At 40.7% G+C, this 17,147-nt stretch overlaps 2 protein-coding genes across 2 annotated transcripts in view; one reads left to right on the top strand and one right to left on the bottom strand.

Annotated features, from left to right (window-relative positions):
- Positions 1 to 3,447: 3,447 nt before the first annotated feature.
- Positions 3,448 to 17,108, bottom strand: usp3 (ubiquitin specific peptidase 3). The gene is made up of 15 exons (XM_072670787.1): positions 16,557 to 17,108; positions 14,806 to 14,866; positions 14,470 to 14,601; positions 14,271 to 14,354; positions 13,747 to 13,825; positions 12,424 to 12,506; positions 11,142 to 11,255; positions 10,285 to 10,398; positions 9,654 to 9,800; positions 7,486 to 7,592; positions 7,312 to 7,392; positions 6,641 to 6,759; positions 6,426 to 6,539; positions 6,242 to 6,309; positions 3,448 to 5,943 (listed from the first exon to the last, which is right to left on the bottom strand). The coding sequence occupies exons 1-15, from the start codon at positions 16,645 to 16,647 to the stop codon at positions 5,769 to 5,771; spliced, it is 1,569 nt and encodes a 522-aa protein (XP_072526888.1). The 5' UTR covers positions 16,648 to 17,108; the 3' UTR covers positions 3,448 to 5,768.
- The window catches only part of ca12 (carbonic anhydrase XII), a 28,333-nt gene continuing 28,139 nt past the window's right edge, over positions 16,954 to 17,147 (top strand). Inside the window, exon 1 of the mRNA XM_072673385.1 lies at positions 16,954 to 17,031. Coding sequence (XP_072529486.1) covers positions 16,954 to 17,031 — 78 coding nt within the window. The remainder of the gene's footprint in view (positions 17,032 to 17,147) is intronic.

Genomic DNA, 17,147 nt, shown 5'->3' with positions numbered 1-17,147 from the left:
TGACATTCGAGGCACGGATTCTGCAAGACCTCTGAAAGCGTCCTGTTGTATTTGACATCAAGACGTTAGTAGCAGATCCTTAAAGTCTTAAAGTTGTGAGGTGGGGCCTCCATGTGCATCAATGAGCCTTGGGTGCCCATGACCCTGTCGCCGGTTTACCGGTTGTTCTTCCTTGGAGCACTGTTGCTAGGTACTGACTACTGCATAACCCAGGAATACCCCACAAGACCAAGCTTGGTGTTTAGAGATGTTCTGACCCAGTCGTCTAGCCACCACAATTTGACCCTTGTGAAAGTGGCTCAAATTCTTACGCTTGCACATCACCTTCAAGAAATGACTGTGCACTTCCTTTCTAATATATCGCACCCCTGCCAATGGAACAAGATGCCATTGGAACAAGATGCCAATGGAACAAGACCATCAGTGTTTCTTACTTCATCTGTCTCATAAGAGTTTTGAGCATGTGTTTGTGTGTTATTCACTTTATGTTAAACTATGTTAGCCATGCTATTTATGGCTAGCAACATAAATTGCAAAAAAAAAAAAAAAAACAGCCTTCTCCCACCATTAGGGGCTGGACCACCCTAAAGAAAAAAAAAAAAGCTGACACTTAATAAGTTGGCAGCCCAGTTAAGTCTATTGTGAGTCTTGTATACTCTATATTATTTATAGTCCTCTTGTGAACATGACTTGCATGGATTGTTTGGTAACCATACAGCCCAGTGGGATTAATTGCTTTAATGATCTGTGTGTCTGTCGTCACTATATGTCCAGAAGCATCCAGACACCCACCAGCATGAAGTATAAGGCCCACCAGTACTGGGCTGTGAAGAAATGGAACTGCGTTCTCTGGAATGATGGCGCTCCATGAAATTCCTTTGGGGCAAACTGGAGTGGTGTTATTAGTGGCTACACGCAATCAAAAAACCTAACCGCAACGTTTCAACATGTAGTGTAGAACCTTCTCAGAAGACGATCACTGCAGGAAAGGGGCACTGCAGACTTCATATGAAGAGAGGTGCAGATGTCCTGGACATGAAAGTGTCCAGAAATCCATCACAGCCGCAATGAAGCGCGCGTGTGTGTGTGTGTGTTCATTTGCTGACCCTCTCTTAGGCCCATCTGATAGCATTAGGTGCACTGGTACGTGCCACACAGGCCTTGACGAAACATTCCCTGGGAGACGCGAGATTACAGCCTGTACCCAGTGACTCATTCTCACTGAGTCATGACGTGCCGAGGCAACGAATGAGGCGGCAGCACACACTTGAACACAGGGCAACGTGAGCTTATCGGCAAGCAGCTCCTGGGGCGGGGGGAGTGTGGTGTGTGTGTGTGTGTGTGTGAGTGAGAGAGAGAGAGAAGAAAAACAGAGAGGTGGGTGGCAGGGGCTCAAGCTGTATACTTAATGAGTGAGTGTAGTGTTGCAGCCTTAGACAGACACCTGTGTGTGGCTGGAGAGAGAGAGAGAGAGAGAGAGAGAGAGAGAGAGAGAGAGAGAGAGAGAGAGCACATAAGCCTCACTGAGCAGCTGTTCCTCCTCATAACATAGAAGGTTCTGTTCCTCCAGCCTGTCAGGGAGGCTGCCTTAGTGGCACGTGAGCAGAGGAGCCCCTGTATTTGTTCTGGCTCTAAAGGCGGTCTGTGTGCGTGTATGTAGGCGAGTAGCAGCGTTTCACATGAAGAAAAAAAAATGCAGGGGATTTAATGGCTCCCTACCACTGCTGCTTTGAGTGGTTTACATCATCAAAGCTGCACGTCATTACCATTCCACCGTGAGTGCTATGGAAATGAGTCCAGTCTTCAGACAAAAGAAACACTAGTACGAGCGATCAAACACGCGCACACACACACACACACACAGACATGTACCTGTCACTGTGTACTAAATGTTCCGCGTGAAAGTGGAACATGGGACTATACAAGGGAAACGCTTGCATCAGCACTGCACACATCCTGCAGACTCACCCGCACGTGCGGTTTGGAACACGAAGTACATTTCTAGGGTTGCCACCTAATGACGACACTGGCGTTGTGCAACGCAGCGATACGACATCGAGAAAACCTGCAGGTCTGTGTAACACCCGGCGGTGTTGTAACAGTGGAAGGTCATGGGCAGCGTTTGGCCCTTCAGGGACACTGTACACGAACATGGCAAACCCGTTTCCAGATTTCGTCGCTGTCGGTCACAAAACAGGTGTCTGAAACTGTGCTCTGTTCACTATCTAGTGCAAAACGATGAGTGCACTATAATTGTTGACTCCCTTCACTTCTTTACGATGCTTTTTCCATAAGATAGTGCCTTATACGGTCATCTAGATTTTTGTATGTAGGGGCCCTTTACCCTCTCTGCTCCCCGGGCGCTGGAGTTGGCTGCCCACCGCTCTGGGAGTGTGTGTACTCACTGCCCCTAGATTATTAGTGTGTGTTCACTACCACAGAGGGGTTAAATGCAGAGGACACATTTCACTGTACAGTGTACACTGTACAGTGACAAATACTTGCACCTTTACCTTTTACCTTTATTAGTGAATAGGGCACATTTTCAGACATAGCTCTTGTATCTCCAAAGGTTTCAAGATGAGGCCGGCTGCCATCACCAGTGTTCTGAGCACTGTTTTTCTTTCCACCACTTCTCACACAGTCCTACGTCTAAATTCTGACTTATTTTATCTTATTATCTCTGATCAAAGCATTTTACTACTAGTCGACCAATGTATGACTGTATCCCAGCTAAGCTGTCAGTGTGAGGCTTCGTTGTTGGTGAGTGGTTAGCGGAAGCCTCAGCCTCAACTGGCCCATGTTTCAGTAGAAACAGTGACTAAAGTGGCACCTGCTTTTAGATCTGTGTGAAAGACATCAGTAAACACTAGGGTAACTTGTCCAATTACCATGATGCATTAGTGCCAAATGTAAGAAAAACAGCTGAACAACAAGAGCAGCTGTTTCACAGGTGACAGAGGATGTCTAAGCAAGGCCTGATTAGGGTGTCAGCATGAACCATCCCTCCACAACTACACAAAGAGCACGGTGTGAAACACAGGGGGTCCTGAAGGGTGGGGAAGGGCTTTCCAATACTGGCCTCCCTTCAGCTCCAAAACCTCTCCACAATTGAACTAAGCAAACAGCTAGCAGTTGCGCTTTATTGGATTTTGGGAGTGGATTAAAATATGTACTTCGGGAGCTTTAGAGCAGAACGGAGAATGACTTTTTGGCTGTTAACGGTTCTCTTCTAAGACTTCTTCGATTAATCAGCAGAAAATGAAATTGTTCTTAAGGGTTCATGTAATGTTTTGCAGATGTGCCACATGGGCTTATGAGTTGGCAGCCAGACAAAATTGAAGGCTAAGGACCCTCTGATTGTCATAGAGTACCTTCACACAAAGAAAGGAATATTTGTGCTGTTCAGTGCATAAACCTCTTATTACAAAGACAAACACACACGTGAGATGTACAGTGATGTTTAACCACAGGCACTGCTCTACAGCCATTAGGGGAAAAAAAAGAAAAAGAAAGTAATCTGGTCAGATAGGTTATCTTTAAAGTGGGCGAGTGCATGTGTGACATCAAGAGATTGGTACAGGCTTGAATTCCGGCCCCTTACAGTGAGGGTGTCCAGTGGCTGTTGCATGCTGTTGGGGGGCATTTTGCTGGCATGTTTTGGGACCACTTATGTAATTAGAGAGAAGCATCACTATGAATCAGCACAAAGTTGTTCTGACTGAACATTTTTATTCTAAGACATCTGTTTTGATGGGAGTAGTCTCTATCAGGTTGTCAGTAAAGGTCACTAAAGGGTTTTAGTGGTTATGAAAATAACCACTGAAAGTAAATCAATGTAAAAAAAAAATAAATAAAAAAAAATCAAAAACTCACCAGGTCAGTTTCCTGGAAAGTGATTAGTCCTGGTCATAGAGGGCCAATTTCCTAGACAGGTATTATACCTAGTCTTGATCTACAGAGCATACTGAATGCTAAAATTAGTCTAGAACTAGACCTAATCCCAGTCAGGGAAACTAGACCAGACTATATTTTCCTCTAAAAGTGGAAAACACAGAACTCTGACTCATTTCAGAGTGCTGTGTAGACCAGCAAACCCTTTATGTTAAGCAGCTGATTTGCGAGGAACCTTTTTACTCAGCTACTTTTTAGTAATTAACATTTAGCTACTAATCCCATATGAAGACTGGGGTATCTGCTGTAGTGGACTGATGGTCTTTCTAGCAAGAGATTGGAAATGCTAAAGTGGCAGATTTGTAATTTAAGTTTCTATTAGATCTGCATCTAGACATCTTTGTAATTGGTTGCTTTTGAGGCTCATCATTTCATTTTAGACAAAGAGTGCATCAAAAAAAAGAGAATAGAACATCCTCCAGTTTTCTTGCTGTCAGATGCTGGACATAGTGAGAAGTCCCAGTGCAGTTCTATAAATTACTTACTAAAGTAGTTTTTGAGCTGCTGTTTTTATAATATACATTTTATAATAAATATACTTGTGTTTTTGAACCAGAGTCATTATTTAAACTTTAGCCTAAATCTGTAAACTGGTATAAAAAAAAACTTTTTATTACTACTCAACCCACCTCTGCAAATACCTTGCTACAAATTAAATTTCACCATTTACACAATCCTGCATTTCCAAGAACACTGGCCGGAAACAGTCTCTGACTCACTTCTCCCAAGATTTACTTTCAAACAGTTTCGTAATAGTTTAAGGGAACGTCCTTTTGATTCATGGTTGGCAAGCCAAGAAAAAATCTAGAGCAGATAAAACACTGATTATGACCAGGACTGATTAATGAAACTTCAGGTCAAAGCCTGACTGTTTCCCAATCCAGTCATTGATGGAACCGGACAGTCTGTATACTGTGACCTGGTACAGCTGTGTGGAATAGAACAAGAACAAGAACAAGAAGGAAACACGTCTGCCAATCACATTCAATCACCTCATTCAGACAGACAGATGAATTCAACAAAGTTAACACACAAAGTACAAAATCATAACACTCAAAAATTCCATTAACTGGCATCTTTTTTTACTTTCTCTGTAAGTGACAGCATGAAATGATGTGTTCTCACATGTCATTATGGTAGCATCAGGTTTAAAATCATGGGCTATACTCTCATTAAAACAGTATAAATAAACAAAACATGTCCACACATGGAGAACATTTCATGGGCTTGCAGACCCTGGTTTTAAGTCCTTTTCACATTTATGAGGTGGTGCTGTGTAAGAGTAAACTACATGTGTGCCATACAACTTTAACAAAAATGCAAATATTAATGTATTTCAAGTTTTTGAATACCAACAAACAACAGGAACAAAATATTTAAATGTCAAAACATTGTTAGTTTACTTCAATTATTTTCTTTGCAAACTAACTGAGCTGGTTAATTTGGTGTCCAGTGCCTGACAGAGACATTATCGGCATAATGGTTAGGAGAGACCAACAATTCTAAAATAAAATAGTAATAAAAAATAAAAAAAATCTTACCATTTACAAAAGTCCTTGGCTCGGTCATTCCAAATGACCCACTTTCAGCAAGAACAACGCATTCTCCACCAATACAACAATTAACTTTGGACTCTGAACAAACGCAATAGGAATGTTTCCTTAAAAGATAAGAATCAACACAGCAGCAATTAGATTTTACTGAGGTTTTTTCTGTTGTTGGTATAGGTGAAATGACAAGTGAAGCCAAGTGTGGACCGGTGTGCACGTGAGGTGGGCTATCATTCTGAAGGCTTCTTGGTACAGTAAGGCTGATTAAAGCTTAGGCTCAGTCTCTGTAATGTCCTGCTTTATCTGCTCTGTGTAAAAGAGAATATAGGCCTTTGCTTTGGCCACAGTCTCCTCACTGACCAGAGTCACAGTGCTGTCATTGAAGTGATACCAGCAGCCTTTGTTGTGGCCATATGCTGTGTAATGACCTGATCCCACACTGCATGAGACAGAAAAACAGAAATATTAATAAATGTAAATGTATGTACCTACTAAACTACACTACCATGTAGCACAAGTAGACATGTGAAGCAGTAAGGCCTCATGATGCAATATCCCCACCTTTTGGTCAGATTAGGGATATAACAATGACATGTATGCAAGGGAAATGTCCCCTTATCCAACACAGTCTAATTACAATAATGGCAAAAAATAAAATCAGGTGACAATGCATTCAAACAATTACATTTTTACATTTTAAAGTCTAAACTCAAAGCGCCAAACACGCTTTTTCTTACCCAGATCCATGATGCACCACTACTGCAGCAAGGTTATACAGGCCACTTTCAGGCAGACTGTTTTCAGGCTGAAACCACAAACACACAGATGGAAGCCAAGATCAATGCACATCTATATAAAATGAAAAGGAAAACAAAAAGATTAAAGGACTAAGTTTAGACAGACTACATGTCTAGCTCTCACCTCCAGTAAATAGCGCTTCATGTCAAGGCCTCGCAGTGGAAACTCCACATAAGTGTCAACCTTATTTCTCAGAAAAGCTGTCCAATGGAACCTCTTTAGGTGTAAACACAGCACCTGGAGCAAAATAGGAAAGCATATTAGCCAAATTGTTTTCGTGGCATCCTGATAAACAATAGTAAAGCCCAGTTATTAAGTACTGGAACAGACATTCCTACCTTAGGCAGTTTCTGAACCCAGAATTTCTTGGTGGACTTCTGTCTCTTTTTACACTTATGGCACATGTAGAGCTCGGTTTCATCAAGCTCCTCTAGGTCAGTGAAACTAGAAAGGCAGTCTGAGGAATATAACAGCAGAAAAAACTGAATTTTAGTTACTTCTCATGTCAGCAAGCCACAAGATTTATTAACCCTTTCGACCCCAACAGAAATCTGGCAGATTGTGAATCACTGACAATCAGAGGCTAATTTGTCACACAGTACATAAACTAGACATTTGACATTAAATGACAATTACAAGATGATTTAGTTAAAAAGGTAGGTAGCACTTCTTTAAAATAAACTCATAACCAAATAAAAATCAACACAGAGCAGGGAGCACAGAACTGAATAGAGGAAAGTATGACAAGCTCTGTAACTCTCATGTCTCAAAAGAAAAAAGGAAAGTAATTTTATTTTAAGTTATTCCTGCATCCAGTAAACTAGCTAAAAACACACTCAACACTGAAAAACTGAGTTTAATATACTGAATCTCAGCCTTGTTGGGCCATCCACTGTGTAAAACTAACTGAGAACACAGCCACCCATTGCTGTTACAGTGAAATTCAGAACAGCAGGCAGATGGAGTCTAGAAGGTTAATTTTCTGTTACACTGAAAAAGAGGTGCTTACGGTATAAGTTGCAGATTGGCCCTGGCTCTTGGTCCTTTGTCCGTTTCACTCTAAACTGGCTGGGAATGTCCAATGACAGGTCTGGACAACAAACATTTTAATCACTTAAGTTTTTAAATATAAAAATTAAAAAAACAATATAAACAAACAAAAAACAGTGAAGGTAAGCCTCACCTAAAAATGGGTCAAACTTCCTGGACTCTGTGCCACATATCAAACAGTTGACTTCATTCTGCAGCACACCACCAAATACTGAGGTGACCACTGTGGGAGTCCCATTACTGAAAGATTAAAGAAACAGGCACAATCAGTTTCAACACCATTCTAAATGATGACAGTGTGTGTGGGTTAAATACCTGGGCTCGGCAAGCTGCCACTGTTGGGCCGCTGAGCAAGGTCCCTAACCCTCTCTATGATGGCTGCCTACTGATCCGGACGCTCACTGTCCACTGTGTATGTTTTGCTTACTTATTGTTTGTGTGTGTTCACTGCACGGATGGGTTAAAGGCAGAAGCCAAAATCAAATACCATCAAATAGCCAAACACAAATAGTGAATATGTCTATCTGTCTTGCGAGTCATGTGTGTGTACAGTTGGCACAGAAGAAATATGGGCTTTTTTGGGAACTCTGTGAGGCAAGGTTTAGGTCTGGTGTCGTGAAACCTCCTATCCCCATGGACACAAATATGTCCTAGTAAGCAGTTGCTTTGGGTCGTTGCTCACTGTATTGGTTCCTAAATGGTCCTTCTGTAAGATGACCACAGAGGGGATCGGATGTCACAACACCAGCTACTAAAACATGACTGATCTAGTAGCCATGTGGATCCATAAGAGGTTGAGAGATACAGGCTCAGTGGAATTGAGAAAAACAGACACAAAAAACGATTTCAGTACACAGCCACAGAGGGAGACGAATGAGTGAAGTTTACAGCGAATCCTGTGTCCTGTGGTCATGCCACAATAATTGTTATTGTTGTACACTATATGAACATGACTTCAAACCCTCATCAACACTGCCCATTGTGTTTACTTGCATGTTTGTTTACATAAAGACAAACATTACCAATATGTTAGCCAGTTGCGCTAAAATATTATGTTTCTTCCCTGTCCGAAGCGGGGCACAAGTCTATGAGCAGCAGCGCCATCTATCGCAAGAAGAAGACTAACACATCAATAACAACGCATCCATGCACACCGGTGAAGACGTGTTACTAATAGATGTTTTCTCCCCCAAAAACTGCATAATTCCAAATGGATGGATGAATTTCTCAGCTCTGTGTGGAAACATTTTGGATTTAGACTGAATGAGAGCCCGTTAACCAGATTGAGCCAATGCTCAATCTATTGTGGCAATACAATGAACCCAAAAGCTCATCTAAATCATAACCACCCCTTTCTCAGTTGCAGAGTAGCCTTCATGACTGTTGGTTTTTATAGGTGCTTATGTTTGACAGTGGAAAAATTAACACGCTCACTATAGTGTAACTCGCTATATAGCCAGAGATTTTTTGGAATTAATTAAAAAAAGCCATTACTGAAAAGTTCACTGCTTATTAATAGGATGGAAATGCATGAGTATGCTATTACATTCAGTGGGGTTAAATGGTCTTAAAATTGTCAAGTTTTACAACAATTATTTCTGGGAACAAATCGTGACAGGCCTAGTCATGACTGAAGTGGAGTGGGTTTGAAAACTCAAAAAGCCCATTTGTATCGCTATAGAACACATACAATCAAACATACACAGCACCTTTAAATAAGACAGTAAGCACTACATCCAGTACGTACATTTTCTAGCACTTCCCCAGAACCTGCATTGTTTAAGGCATGTCTACCCGTCTGCCACAGCCTCTCTTTCAGAACAGGATTACTCTGCCATATCGCTCCACACAACTCAATGAACACGCCACAACACAGCACTGCTGTTTCAATACGCCCAACAAATCCACTTAGGCTGCTTCTCGGACTGGAGTGGGCTTCACTCGTTCAGAATGTCTAATGCAGTACTGGTAATGTAATCACAACAGGATGGCTCTGCTTCCAGCATCAGGTTTTGCTGGAACAGCAGTTTATGTACAGGACAGGGACAGCCCCTTGTGCAATGCAGTGTTAGCTTTACAATTATTAACAAAGGAACAAACTTACTAAATGAGGGACGCCCTGCTGAGACTTCCTGCAGTTCTCCACTAAGCAGTACTGATAATTGCAACTGTAATAACTGCTCATTACTAATCATATTTCTTACAAGTTTATAATGGGTAAACCCCCACAAAAAAAAGCCCTAAAAAACAAAAAACAATAGTGTCTAGCTGCTGCCATGTGCATGTGTCTTCAGGACTTACATGCAGCATTTGCCTTCAGGGGTAAGGTTTGGTCTGTCAGAAAGCAAGCTAGGGCCAGGCAGCCCATTCTTACTGCCCTGCAGCTCTCTGTGGAGGTGATCCAGCAGGTACCGCAAGAACTCATGAGCATCCTGCTGCTGGTAGCCCCTGAAAAAGGTACACAGTACTATCACTATACAAGCATTTCAAATATACATTCATTTATCAAATCACAAACCCATTAGATTGTTTCTAATTAAATGTATAAACTTTTAGAAATGCACAAATTATGACAATGAGCATCTGAACAAATGATTAAAGTTAAATGATTCATTTGTGTGTGTTTGAGTTCCACAAAGAGCTTGGAGAGATAGAAACCATTTTACAATAAAAATTGCGGACATCAGCAATTGCACATTACCTACTTGAGTGCCATTTTTAATAAAATAACAGTTAATATAAGGACGTTAAAAAGGTGAAAATAAGGCAGCTTTTGTTTCTCAATCTCAGAAGGCAGTACCATCAAAGGAGGCAAAGCCTAAAATAGATTTGAGAAATACTATTGCACTATAGCGTAACTCCTAGAATCACAAAGACAGACAAAGGAGCTTAAACTAGTGCAATTCGTTCACTTGAACATTAGTCATGTTACCTGAAACTTGGCATTATTTTCCAAATGACATAGAATAGGGCATCTGGGCTAAAGGCAGTCTGATTCCCCTGCCAAAGAGAACACAGGGTTTTCCTGAGCTCCTCTACCAGGGACCTGTCAATATACACAGGAAATGTGTGTCAGTTCAGAAAAAGAAAAAAAAAACAACTTATTTTAACAATATAATTACCCACATCACCCACACTCTGGCATAGTCATGTATTTTAGTCTATAGGGACTTATGAAAGATCCTACACAAGCCACAGGTTCCTTAAATGAAACTTGTGACAATTTGCGATTAGTCAAGAAAAGCACACTGTTTGGTTGGATTTCTTCATACTGGTGCGATTTCACACTGTTGCTAAATTCTGAGCTTTGGAGATGCCCAGAGGCTGACAGTCCCTCTGGATTATTTGAACCCCTCAGCCAGTAAATGGCTAAAGGCATGCTGTTAGGGTATGACTGCAGTAACTACTACACTGTTGACTCATTCCAGTAACTATTGCAACAAAGGCAGGTAACGATCTACAACCAAACAAACACTTCTGGACTATTTTATAGCAGTGACTGTGAAGGTAAAATTAATCACCAGGAAACACCGCAATACACCAGTGGTGTAACAGATCACAGATAATGAGTCGAAATTCACCATTATAAACAAAGCAGTTCAAAATACTCTAAATCTGAACACTAAAATTAGAGTTGTTTTTTTTTCCTGATCCCAAAAATTATCCAATTCGTGACTCAAAAACCTTGATCCGATTCAAGCAGTGTGTTCGCAATCTGTTACATCACTACAATACACCAACAACAACATAAGCCTGGTTCACAAAGACATCCACGAGAGAGGACCTTACACACTGCTGTCCCCCTGGCTTCTGGTGTGGTACATTCTTCTTCCAGCAGTTTTCCCGCTCCGCAGCGCCACTGCTGGCAGGTCCTTAAAGTAGCAACTGAATTCTGGAATGTTACTGGAGGAGGGAAAAGGGTAATATTTAATTAGGGTCAACAAAACTTTTTAAATTTAAGTTTAAATAAATGTTTTTTCAATACCTAAACTGCTGCAAAAACCTGCATTGGAAATATTTTTTCTGGGAATAAGACTGCATATATGTAGTGCCATGCATCCAATTTCCCCTCACATTCCAGCAAACACAAAGGCTTTCGTTAGCATAGTGGGTAAAGAAGCCCACTGCAGAATTTACGACATACATGCAATTAGAGATGGAAACAATCAAACTTTTTTATATAAATAAACCAAAACTTCTATCAATAAAACTAAACTGCTCTTTTAAATTAAATGACATGACGTAAAGTGATTTTATGGGAAAACATGAGCCTGATGGAATCGAGCTGATGGGCAAGAAAAATCACAATTCTTTTTTTCGGCATTTTATTTTATTGCTTGTTAATCTTTGCTAGCTTATGTTAGAAAAGATAGAGCCAAAACCTTTAGACTTGCAGGCTTTTGGTATTTATTCGTTTTATACAATAGCTAAGTCCAGAAGTTGCCAAATACTGTTAAAGCTTTGGCAAAGTTTACTTTTCCATGGATTAGAGAAAGAAAAGGGGAGCCAATAGAGGTATCTAGTGCAGAATTAGTGTTCTACCACATGCGTCTTTCTAGAGCCAGAACAGTACGGGTTGTACAAGTACACTGCTGCCCAGGCAACAGCACCCTGTGCCAGAAATAGCCTTTAAATTGGTACTATACTGTCACTCAATTACACTGAATAACAGGCTTTTATGTACAGAGTAGGCAGTGCTTTTCTACCAAACTAAGTGATGGTACATTTATTGCAAGACACATTTTTACCCAACTGATGTCCTGCTTCTATCTTAAACTGAATGACTGATGTGAACTCTGGCTTATACCACCGGTATGGTTTAACAGTCAGGTCAGCTAGTAGGAGTCTGGCTGTGGTCAGCAGGCAGTCAGCCCAATGCTCCTGGCTGCTGCCCAGCATCCATTACTGGCAGCTGACTAGCTAGAGGCCATGCTCTCCATCTGCACAGCTCCGGCAGCTCCACAAGGGAAATGGGTTCATTTTGGACACAGCAAGCAAGGCCACCCACTCCCTTCTCGCCTCGTCACACATGCCTTGGTGCCCTGGGCTCAGGACCAACAGAAGCCCTTACCTGAGGGACTGGAGGATGGCATTCATGAAACATGTGTTCCCCAGGTTGCGCAGACCAGTGGCACACAGAGCCGGAGAACCATGCTGAAAAGACAGGAATAAAAGTGTTTTATAGTCAACACTGTTTGCAAGACTAAATGATCAAACAACAACTGTTTTAAAGCAAACAATAAAAATAGTTTTGCTCTCATTACAAAATAAGCACTAAAATTTACTGTACTTTAAATCTGAACGCTCAGTAAACCAAATGAGTGAATGCAGTCTGCTGAAGAATTCTGAGCAGGGTTTCACATTACCCTTTACACAGTTTAATAAAGTGGTTACGCAAGTAGGAAGAAGCATCAGTTTTGCCAGATCGTCTAGCAGCACAGCCAAGAACAGAAAATGTCCCTTACAGACTCAGTGACTCTTCATTGTTAATATGTTTGTGTGCGAGAACTTAAGACACTGTGCAATGTAGGTGGAGCCATTCTGAGGACCCACAATATCAAAAATAAAGAATCACAGACAAAATGTCTTTAATATTCTAACATTGAATGTAGCATTACGACAATAAGGGCTAGAGGGTATACCAGTATTAGAGGAGTTTTTAAACATCTCAGTGCCACTGCTGGACTGAGAATAGCCCACCACCCAAAAAACCAAAAGACTGTCTAATAGAGTGGACAGTGAGTGGACACAGTGTTTAAAAACCACACACACACACACGATCAGTTTAAGTATAAAAACTGACAGTTAATAGACAATATAGATTAGGTTTGGCTGAGTTGGGAAAAAAACTAAGTGGGCTGGAGAAAGGCCTTCAAAAACTGAACTCAGGTGTAGTCCTACCAACACCCATTAATCCCAGATAGCTAATTATATAAAGCCAAGAACAGCATCTTCAACAGTGGCTTTATTTGGGGATAAACATTTATAGCAACTGAATAATGGTGTAATATATTAGTCATCTACTTATTCAGGGTAATATTTAGCATTTTACAATTAATAAGTACCCCCCACCCAGTTTCCATGAAACAAAACTGCAAACATCAGCAACTTCATGTCATTAGCAAGTCAGCATGGACGCTAGAAAGCATGAGGTAAAATTTACAGACAAAATCTCTAAAAAGTAAATGTTCCCAACAGGCTACATCCTTGCACTGGCTCAAATACAATTGCCTACTCTGATTTCCAAACCTCATTTTAACGATGCACTGGGGACCATTTACTACCCACAACACTTAAATAATGTCATTCACAATCCAACCAATCCAATCATGAGATTCTGACAGTTCATCTCTGCAGTTTAAGACAAACCTGCAAACTTTTAGTATAAACTTACACCATCCTCTGGCACCCTGTCAGGAGAGGAACTACCTGAGAGCTTTCTTTTTCTCGGCCTGTCAGCATTCATCACAGAGCTGAAACAGAAGATTGATAGTGACGTTTAGATACAAAAGGTCATGAACTTTTCACTTATCAGTACACCACCATGCAAAGCTCCATTAAACGGAAACTGGACTAGAAACCAGATTTACACTGCCTTTCATTGTCTGAAGTGGCTCTCTATATTCAATTAGATTCGGATTAGAAATTTCTGAGAGTTTGCAGTTGCTAAAAAATATTTTCAAAGAGGGCGTAAATCAAGGGCACAGTAACCTACATAAAAAAAAAAAAATCAAAACCACTGAACTCAGATAGTGAATGAATAAAGTTCAGTCTGTCCTACTTTATCACAAAGCCGCATCAAACTACAATTTGCATGTAATGATTTAAATGTTGGTCCAAATTATTTTCACGTAATAAGAGTGTGCTCTCCTCCAAGAGAACAATCAGAGCTCCTCAAAGAGAACTGCCAGTACTCACTTTTCTAAGCTCTGAAGATGCTCCCTCACCCGCTGAACCTGGCCCAGTTTGGTATCATTCACCACAAAGTCATCACATCTGTAACTGAACAGCATTCAACAGGAAGATCATGATGAGGACAATACATTCAATATTCTGTAATATTGTATAATTCTAAAAATTCTATCATTTGTATGACTGCAATGTAAATGTTACAAACCAATATGTGCTATAGCTGCTGCAGTCCATACACACAGAGTGCTGCTGAGACTTCTCCTTCTCTGGCTTCCTTTGACCACTTGATGGACTCTGAATCTCTTCAAAATGCTTCTTTGCGTGCCCATTGACATACCTTACACAAGAGATTTGTTCATTTATTAAACCTGTGCTGCAGATTATCTAAATAAAGGTTAAGATATTAGTACTTGTTATTTTGTGTCACCACACCATCATTCATTGCACTGTAAACAATTTGGCTGTGAATAATGAATAAAATGAGAGCATAGACAATTGGGGAACTTATGTTATCAGTGAGTGAGCACAAGCAAACACTTACCTTCCACAATGCACATTCAGGCAGGTAAGGCAAACCCAGGGACTTTTGTTTGACCGGCAAACTGGACAATTCAAAAAGAAAAGTGACTCAGAAATAAATCTCTTTTGGACAACACAACACTCGGTCCACCACCTTCAAGGTTTATGTTGCTACATCAGTCAAACTATTATTAATATGTTTATTTTGTTGATAAACAAAACAACAAAGTAATTAAATACTATTATAATCAAATGCTGTTGAGGACTCAAAATGGCAACTGATAATTAAATAATTTTTTTTTTAAAGAAAAAGAATACTTTCACAACATTGGGCATAATCATAAACGAGAGATCAATACATCAATAAACAATATGGCAAACCCTGTAGCCTAAAATGTTACCAGCGATTCAAGACAAACATTCAAGATCTCAGTAATGCAGTTTTTCCTCTAGTAGCAAAAATTATGTTTTTCAGATATCAACTATGCTATTTTCACTTATGATATCAGATCTACGTATAAAGCCATTCTAACTAGTCACATTATTAAGATGACATTTGCTCAATATAATTTTGATTAGTTATCTATGTTACCTTAGATTTACACTTCACAACTTCTTATGGATAATTACACTTTAGTCAAAAATCAAACCAAAGATATTTACACTTATTCTACAAGCAGATGATGTAATTCCCAAATATCTAAGGTATATCAAGGTATAAACACCTAGCTCATACACCATCCCACAATAACGTTTGACAACCTGACCACTGCTTACAAGATCTGCTTCTTTAGCAGGAGGCCTAAACTAAGAGCTATGGCAAGACATTTTAGCCTAAAATGCCATCAGCGATACAAGTCATATATTTTTTTTTCTTGTAAATGCTCAAACTTAACATAATTTAAGACAAACTATGAAATGTTTCCTAGTAATCAAATGAGATCTGCAGAGCTATAAATCATTGAGACTTGTAACACTGGCAAGACGACATATCATATGTAATGTAATTCTGTTCAGTCATGTGCAGAATTACATTTCTACTGAAAAATAAATAAATAAATAGTAGAAGCTGCAAATCCAGATAGCTACAGTGTAAAAACCCCACCTACACACACACACACACACACACACACACACACACACACACACACACACACACAGCTGTATAACCCATAGCTCACACCACCACGCCACCATGTCCCCTGATGTTTTGCAACCCGTCCGCCCCCTCAGCAGGCTATAACAAGCATAACCTAGAGCTAAAGTTCTTGTCTCTGAAAGTTAAGGCAATAAAGCCATGATTGAGTAGGAGAAGATTAGTTTCCTACTGAAACATCCGCATGAATCACTAAATATATTTTTAATATATTTAACGAGCGCTCTAAAATACTTTGATTTACTATGAACTTTGTAACAGCGCCGTCCACTGGGATTCACCAGCATCGCCAGAAAATCAGAATTAGCTAACAGAAGAAAAACAAACCATCTGGTTCTACTTTAGTCAACCACCATGTGTAAAAAAGAAGAACTACTGCTATTTAAAAAGTTACAAACTGGTTAATCCTACTTTGGCTATCTTAGCTTAGCTCATTTAGCACTAGCCAGCTCACCGGCGAAGTGCTGGCTAGCTATCCTAGCTACCGAGCTGGCTAGCAGCATGTTGATGTAGTAAGCTGGTGTCATTAAAAGCCAGTTCACAAAAAGTCAAGAGTTTAACTTGACAGCTTAACCTTAGCGATCACACGTAGACATTAACTAGCTAACACAACTCACCGGTACAACACCATGAAGAGGGTGATCCGCTGGGAAGCCGAGCTGGATCCACCGCCACACACACGCTGGAGCTGAGGTGAGGACACTCCATCAGAAACGGGCACTGTGGTGCTTAGCTAGCTAGCACTGATATTTTACTGCAGCGGAGCAAAGCAGCCCAGCCTAGACACAAACAAGGAAACGTCCCGCCTGCTAACGTTAGCTAGCTGCTAGCTAAATTGCTTCACTAAACAAAGTCAGTCTGTGCGGTGATCTTTTCGATATAAAAACAGTAAACAGTCAACAGAGAAGAGCGCAGCTAAGCTAGCTAATTGTGCTAGCTGTGCTAACTCGACCGGTCGCTAACGCGTTAGCTAGCTATCTAGCTTGTTAGATAAAAGGTCTGTTTCCCAGCTGCATGATCGGAAACGCAGACCTGCCGCAAAAGCGCCTTCGTTTCAACGGGTTCGCGGTCGCTGATGAACATGAGAGGAATGTAAAGAGACAGGCCACTGGTTGCTCGGCCTGGCCGCTTGGTGCTGCTCTATCTTTCTGTAGATGAAGTGAGCGGAGAAAGCGGAGAAAGCGGCTCGGCTGCTCTGGAGGAAGTGG

Source organism: Salminus brasiliensis, chromosome 2 (assembly GCF_030463535.1).
Source record: "Salminus brasiliensis chromosome 2, fSalBra1.hap2, whole genome shotgun sequence".
NCBI classification, from domain to species: domain Eukaryota; kingdom Metazoa; phylum Chordata; class Actinopteri; order Characiformes; family Bryconidae; genus Salminus; species Salminus brasiliensis.
This window is presented reverse-complemented; position numbering and strand designations above follow the sequence as displayed.